General features: G+C 37.6%; 1 protein-coding gene across 1 annotated transcript; it reads left to right on the top strand.

Moving 5' to 3' along the window:
* Positions 1-1,044: 1,044 nt before the first annotated feature.
* On the top strand, positions 1,045-7,092 carry LOC122994524 (cathepsin Z). The gene is made up of 6 exons (XM_044369255.1): positions 1,045-1,215; positions 3,559-3,722; positions 3,822-4,001; positions 5,446-5,596; positions 6,561-6,726; positions 6,953-7,092. Exons 1-6 carry the CDS (start codon positions 1,088-1,090, stop codon positions 7,064-7,066), a joined length of 903 nt encoding a protein of 300 aa, XP_044225190.1. The 5' UTR covers positions 1,045-1,087; the 3' UTR covers positions 7,067-7,092.
* Positions 7,093-8,285: the final 1,193 nt, after the last annotated feature.

Raw genomic sequence — 8,285 nt, forward strand, 5'->3', positions numbered from 1 at the left:
TTCTGTTGCTGTCTTGAATCTGAAAGTTGGATTCATCAGTTAATAGGACTTCTTTTTCAGTCATCCACTGAGAAATCCTGGAATTTTCTTATCCCACCCCGAGCGTTTGGCCTTGTTTCCTCTCCTGAGAAGTGGTTTAGAAACTGCTACTCATCCTCTGAGACCACAGCAATACAGCCTTCTTTTGACACCACTTTTGCTGATTGGAGTCTTGCATTTTTTATTTAGCAATTTCTGTATCTGTGATGAATTTGCTTTTCTATCTCTCAGGGAACTAAGCCTGATGTATTGATCTTCTGATAGTGTGGTCCTTTTTGATCTTCCTGATCGTGCTTTGGATACAACTGATCCAGTTTCTGCAAAGCGTTTCAGAGCTCCATGCACTGCCCCCTTAGAAACCTTTCGTCTAGCCGTGATTTGAAGCTGAGAAAGCCCCTGTTTGCTTAGAATAACAATGTAGCTTCTCACATTTTCACTTAGTTCTGATGCCATGTTTCCTACTATCACAACACTACTTAGTAAGCTATGATCTGTTGGAAACTTGAGTCACAGCTATATTTATAACAGATGAACTCTGGCTGCAAGTTGAGTTACTTGAACGAGCATCTGATGAGTAGATCTGAACGCGTGCTTCAATGAAAGGAATACAACTCAAGGAAATATGACCTTTTGTACAAAGGAGTTAAGTTGGTCAATGCCACAAATTTGCTTATACTGTATACAGTTGCCTCTTGAGACATTATCTCTTTTACAAGGGAGACCTGGCTAAAATGGCTGCATGAACTTATTTATATTATTTAGATTACTTAATTTTTTGTATATTTTAGTTGCTATGCACCATAATGCTAAGGCAAATTCCTTATGTGTGCAAACCTAATTGTAAGTAAAAAAAAAAAACTCCCCTCTTTCATATTTCTTGACAGCCTTTATATACATTTACAGTTTTATTCAGTCATAAAAACATCATGATTTCAATATGTTTATTATATTTTCCATCACAGCAGCTTGTGTAATGTCGTTCAGTGTGAAGGTCATCCTGGCCGACAGGGGGCGAGCAGGGGGCGTCACATGAAGGAGGGGATCCAAGATGGCGTCGTCAACAACTCTACCGCTGCTGTTTTGTTTTGCATCATTTGTCCTCAAGTTCAGCTCTTCTAAACTTTTAAATGAGCCTTGCTACAAACCCATCACAGACGGCAGACCAAACTCTGTCAAGTAAGTGAATAAATAAACGTACGAAATCAGCTTAAAGTGACGGTTTAGTGATTTTTGACGTGTTGTTTACATCAAAGCAGAGTGACGTTAATGCGCAGTTGTGATTCGGACGTTTGACATTTGTATTTAGCCGTTAAAAATCGTTATTCGTACAACTGAGGTAAAGTAACGTCTTAATTAGGGGTCGACCGATATGTTGTTGTGTTTTAGGGCCGATAGCAATACCGACTATTAGTAAGCTAATTAAGGAGACCGAGAACCGATATTTGTTACCGATATACATTTGTATGGGGAACAGTGACAGATAAATATTGGCATTGAAAACAAAACCTGAACTGAAAAGGGAAATGTTGGCATTGAAACACTTGCATTGGGAAAAGTTGTGTTGGCACTGAAACAGGCATCTAAAAAAAATTACAATCTTATTATCTTATTTTATTTAGATATTTTTTGCATTATAATGTGTTTTGCTTCATGTCTTGTCTTTTCAGTGAGTTTTTTATGCTGTTTTTTTCAGTGTCATTGTTTTTCAGTCTCAACTTTCTGTCACTGTTTTAGCACGGAAAGGAAAGGTTTGAGGGAGAGACTACATTACCCAGTATGCCTTGCAGTCTGATGAAGGTACCCAAGGGCGATAGCAGAGATGTTGAGCCAGACTGTTGTAATTTTTGCTCTAAGACTGTTAATATGTCACTTTATTAAGGTTTAATATTTTTTCAGACGAGAAAGTAATCATGTAATTTCCCAATATGTGGTCAGTTAATCCAAATAACACTTTTTGTAAATCATCTGCAATGTTTTTGGAGCCGCTGGCCAGATGAGACCAGCCGTCATCTCAGCTTATTTCATAATAATGAGTCCCCCTTCACTCAAAAATGTGTTTTTCTTTTTGTTCCTTCACTTGTTTGAGCTTCACTGTGCAGAATGATGTATGTACAGAGTTTGATACTAGAAGCTGTTTTCACATTCATCTGCTGAAAGAGGAAAATTTCTCTGAGCTTGGAGCCTCTTGAATTTTTAATGAGGGAGAAGGAGTAGGTGTCATTTTAAGGATTTTAACAAAATAAACTTTTTTTTTTCTTTTTTTTAAACCATATCAGATATAAATTATTATTCAGGGTAGAGTATTTTACATAGATCTAAAACATGTCTGGAGGGGATCTTTAAATTTTCATCTGAAACGTAACTAAAGCTGTCAAATAAATGAAGTGAAGTAAAAAAAGTACAATATTTTTCTCTGAAATGTAGTAGAGTGGAAGTATCAAGTAGCATAAAATGAAAATACTCAAGTAAAGTCCAAGTGTCTTAAAATTATGTAAGTACAGTAGTAAATGTACTTAGTTACATTCCACCAGTTTTTTTTTTAAAACGTCCCCTTTTAATTAATGTATATTATTGTTCTTCTGTTTTCCCTTCTATTAATAGAGAGAACTAAAATAAAATGATAATTTTAATTCACAACATCCAACGTGAATAAAGTGATGATTTCACACAGTGACAATTGGAGACATCACATGTCCAAAAGCACATACTTGTGCTATGAAACTGTGTTTTAATTATTGAATGTTCTTAAGTTCTCCATTAATCATTTTTAGGATTGGGTTGAAGCATTTTAATGCTGTCTGTAAAAAGAAGTAGTATCAGGTGGATTTTTAAGGGATTTATTGATTGATGGAGGCACTAACTTAAGGGATTTTTCACCCCTCTTCTGCATGACATGCAGGGGAATCATTAATAATTGAAAACTATTCTTTTAGATGATCCATAGCGTTATTTTATCTATTAAAAGTCCTTAAGTTCTCCATTAATCAACTGTTATTATAAGCTTTTGGCACTTTAATGTCTGTAAAAAATAAAAAAAAATCAGGTGAATATTTAAGGGATTTATTGATTCATGGAAGCACTAATTTATAGGATTTTTCATGCCTCTGCTGCAGGATATGCAGGATCATCATTAGTAATTAAAAAAGGGCCATTTTAATTCATTTAAAGTGTTTAGATGACCCCTAACTGATTATGTGTAATTGTACTCAATTTGCCAATTAAAGATACTCAATCTAAGAAGTAATTATAATAATCATTATTAATTATTTTTTCTGTTTTGTGAATTAAAAGTTTTAGCTGACGTGACTAAAGACAAATCTCTTCTGGAAATGTGGTTTTGTTAAGTTAAATTATAGTCGTTTTATCACAGTTCTTCTTTAAGAGGTCTGATTGTTCTGGTTTCTCTAGATAATACCGAAGGCCCTGCAGACTCACACAGATGTTTTCACTTCCTCTGTCTGATTAGAAGTCTGCTCACGTTGAAATTGGGCTTCATGACCTTCGTCTTCCTTATTTTAGAACACACGCCCGGCCGCATGAGTACGTGAAGGTGTCGGATCTTCCGCCGTCGTGGGACTGGAGGAACATCAACGGGAAGAATTATGTGAGCGTCACAAGGAACCAACACATCCCCCAGTACTGTGGGTCCTGCTGGGCCATGGGAGCCACCAGTGCGCTAGCTGGTAACCAATGGCGACGGAGGGAGGGATGGAGGAATAGATAGATAGATACACCAGATAGATAACATGTCAATTTTATAATTTGTCATTCTTTTGTCCAAGACCGTATCAACATCAAGCGTGGAGGGTCGTGGCCGTCGGCCTACCTGTCGGTCCAGAATGTGATCGACTGTGGGAGGGCGGGTTCTTGTTATGGAGGAGATCACCTGAGAGTCTACGCCTACGCACACGAGAGAGGCATTCCTGATGAAACCTGCAACAACTACCAAGCCAAAAACCAAAGTAAAACTATATTATACACATTGTATGATTTCTGTCTTGTATTGATTCTGATCACAGTATTTATTGTAATATTGAAGAGTTACCAAAATGGCCAAAAGTATGTGGACACCCTGGGAAAATTAATGTTACAGCATACAATTATATTTAAGACAATGACTGGGGCGCTTTTAACTTTGTGGCAACAGTTTGGAGAAGAGCTTCTCCTGTTTCAACATGACAGTTTCCCCCACACACAAAGCCAGGTCCATAGAGAAATGGTTTACCAAGTTTGGTCTGGAAGAACTTGACTGGCCTGCACATCAACACCATCCAACATCTTAATGGATGAACTGGAACGCTGACATATCACCCAACATCAGTGGTCAACCTCATTAATGCTCCTGTGGCTGAATGGGATCAAATCCCTGCAGCCAGGCTTCAAAATCTTATGGAGATCCTGAAACCAGAAGAGTGGAGGCTGTTACAGCAGCAGATTAACGTCCATTATTAGTGTCAAAAATCACTTATGTGACTGTAATGTTTGGGTGTCCACATATTTTTGGCCATAGAGTGTATATCCATTTTAGAGGAAAAAACAAAAAATGATGATGAAGTCTTTAAAGGTGTGGTGTTAAAGCAGCTATAATCGGTATGTTTTTTTTTAAATAACCATTTATCAAATGACAATGAATAATGTCAAAGGTGTCACTCATAATAATGAACCTACAGAGAATTATCACTCATGTCTGCAGCTGCTCTTGGCTTTACTGAGCTTTATAGTGAGTTTCAGCTCATTGTTTAGCTGTCCGACTGTAACTTTACTGTTTTGCTTCACTCTCAGCGCTCTCATAGCTTCATTTTCAGCTGCAGCAGGCAGCTGTTTTCAGAGAAAAGCTCTAAAAACCCCACTGTACACTACTTGCTCAGCACCAAATGGCAAACACACACAGTTCGTGACTAGCCGATGAACACAGTGGAGCATTTAGCAGCTAAAGAGCCAGATATTTCCCCCAGGAGTTTAATAGAGACTGAAAATAGAGATAAAGGAGAATGAATATTGGACTTATATTCACCGGCTGGACAGAAACACGACTCCAGATGAATTAAAGTGTTTCCCTGTAAATGCAGAATGTGTATATAAGCAATTCCTTGCTACCAGGATCACCATATCAACTTAATTTCAAAATATGTCAGTGTTGTGTTCATAACTTGTTTCCGCTGCCCTCAAGTGGCTAAAAAAATCAGTTAATGCAGGTTAAAAGAAGGATATCTTCTTAAATAGTTGGTATGTCATTCTGGGCAAAGACTTGAGCTATTTTGAGGAAAATACAACAAAAAAATAGTTTGCAGTCGGTCTGCAGAGAGGCTGGTGTCTCAAACTAAACATACACAGCATTGTAAAGATTTTGCTTTTCGTTACACTGCAACATTACAATCTTCTCCGTTTGTTTTTGATGGTGCACAGAGTGCGAGCTGTTCAACCAGTGTGGCACGTGCTCCTTCTTCGAATCGTGTGCCGTTGTGCAGAACTACACTGTGTGGAAAGTGGGAGACTACGGAGATGTTTCTGGAAGAGACCGGATGAAAGCTGAAATCTACACCAACGGGCCCATCAGGTAGAGTAAGTCATCTTCATCTCCGGTTATTTCTGTTTCATCCATCCACCTACATCCCCCGTGTGAAGGAGGAGATCCGGCCTAAACCGTTCAGTGTCTTAATCATAGTGAAGTTTTTATAAGTAGATGAATATTTAATGATTCTTAAAACTTTTACAGCACTGAATGAATTTTTATTCACGCTGAAACATCCTCAAATACAGGAAATATGAATTTAAAGCCTTAAAGCACTGAAAATATATATCAAATAAAGAATTGTTGGGTTTTTTTTAACAATTTAATGACTGCTGTGACTGTGCTGCATACAAGCATGTATCTACTTTAATAAACACAACTGACCTTTATGTGACCTAAAACTGTATTGCTGTTTTTTTCATAAACAACTCTTTTAGTAAAAGTTAAGCTTTGACAGTTTTATATTGTCATTAATTTAATCCCATGTAGTATTAACAATGTCTTAAGGTGCTTTTCTAATACTTACAGACATGATGGAGCACATTTTTCAAAAACCTTTTTAAAAGCAGTTGTCATTTGAAATGTATGGGCTCAAATATGAGATTTTGAGCTTGGAAAATGATATTCAGGAATAATTTTAAAGCTTTTAGCTGTGTATTAATCTTAGCAAAAAAAAAACACTGCATGACAAAATTTGTGAATGTGTAGAAACAATGTGAGCATGTACATGAGTATAAAAATAAAATCTGAGCACTATTTATATGAGTGAGGTTACACAAAGGCAGATTCAAAGCAGAAAACTGTGAGACACAGTTAAGTTATGAATACAAATTTTAGCCCTGCTATTACAGCCAAAACAATCTCAATGTAAACACGTATTTGAGCCCTTAAAAATGCTCTGTCCACAATTTCTCAGAACATTTTAGTGATCAATAAATGCACAAAGAAAACAAAAAGAAAGAAACGTGTGTTACTGCAGCAAGTTGGAAGATTTCTGTCTGTCTTTCAGTTGCGCCCTCATGGCCACCGACAGCCTGGAGGCATACTCTGGAGGGATCTTCTCGGAGTTTCACCCGCTCTCTTTGCCGAATCACATTGTGTCTGTGGCCGGCTGGGGCGTGGCAGAGGACGGGACTGAGTACTGGAGCGTCAGGAACTCCTGGGGAGAGTTTTGGGTTGGTTTCTATCTCTCTCTGTCTCTCTCTGCACCACACCCTGCCTGCACGAATAAACTTTGCACACTTTACTACTTTGCAAGTCATGAATTCACTCTCTCATGCATGTAGTTGATTTTATATTCAAGTAGAAATTTCTTAGGGCAGAAAATCAAGTGTTTCTCTGAAGTAACTTTCACTCAAATTGGGAATAAATTATGTTTTTTTTTTTTCTTTTTGTTTTCAGGGAGAACATGGATGGGCGAGAATAGTCACCAGTGCCTATAAAGGAGGAAAAGGCAATTGGTTCAACCTGGGTATTGAGAAAAACTGTGCATATGGAGATCCTATTGTAACATAGATAAATGAATAAAATAATAGAAAGAATCTGGTTTTGTTATGCTTGGGTTTATCGAAAAAAAAAACTGTTAAATCATTTGGGAAATTAAGTGAAAGGAGGAAGGATCTGCTCCATTTTGACGTTTACTAATGTGTCCTAAAAACACACATATCAAACCTTGTTACTGCAGAAGCATCTTTTGTCTAAGTAAATGTAAATGTAGAGCTCTCCGTACTTTTTACAAGCGTGTACCACATTCAGACACTGAATTTGAATAAATATTTTAACGCAGAACAGCTAAATAATTTCTAATGCCCTGCAAGGCTTAAAAATGCAGTCTGGACTGATGACCTGCTTGTACGCCCAGATTCAATTTTATGCTTGAAATAACTCACTCTCCCAAATAAAAACCACAGTCTGCAAAAAAAACTGCAGGTTCTTCTCTTCGGATCCTTCATCACACATTTCGAGGGAAACTATTTATTCCTTCAAACGACAGACGAGCTGAGTCATCATGTTTAAATTCACCTGTGGTGAAAACAGCGTTGGCAGGCAGCGTTGAGGAGAGGCGAGTTTACAGTTATCACACTGAGAAACATCTGCAAAAATTGCTTCTGATGAGCATCACGGAGGCTGACCGCACAGACTCATTTAACATGAATCGACTGTGTTTGGACACAGTGTCACGGAGCATCAGCAGCTCCACCACCTCCCTTTAACATCAGCAGGGTGCTGTTTTTCCCTGTCATGCAAATTCACATTGAAAAGTTTCTTTTGTCACCTTAATTTGGTAGTTTAATGACGACGTGAGTCTGTGTTTCCTGCAGATTTGAAGGGCAGAGAACTGAGGTCATGTGGTCTGTGTTTGTGAGGTTTTTTTTTTGGGGGGGGGGGGGGGGTTAAATCCTAGAATTTAAAAACTACAAATTTCAGAATTCTTTTAAGACTCAAAATATTTAACAATTACTGCAAAGGTTTTACACACCAGGAAGTCTTAATAACAGATGAATCAGGTAAAGAATCCTGCACAAGTAGGTGAATTTTAGCTGGTGAAACGTCATCAATAATAAAGTACAAGAGACCGACTGTACAATTTTTACTGTGTAACTTTATTTGAAAGCACAAAAAAAAATTTTTGGAATTGTACTTATTATTTCTCTTGCTAAGAGTTAGATGACAAGATTAGTGCCACTCTCATGTCTGTGTCAGACAGGACAAAGCTGGAGCCAGGAGGATAATT

This window comes from Thunnus albacares, chromosome 12 (assembly GCF_914725855.1).
Source record: "Thunnus albacares chromosome 12, fThuAlb1.1, whole genome shotgun sequence".
In the NCBI taxonomy this organism is placed as follows: domain Eukaryota; kingdom Metazoa; phylum Chordata; class Actinopteri; order Scombriformes; family Scombridae; genus Thunnus; species Thunnus albacares.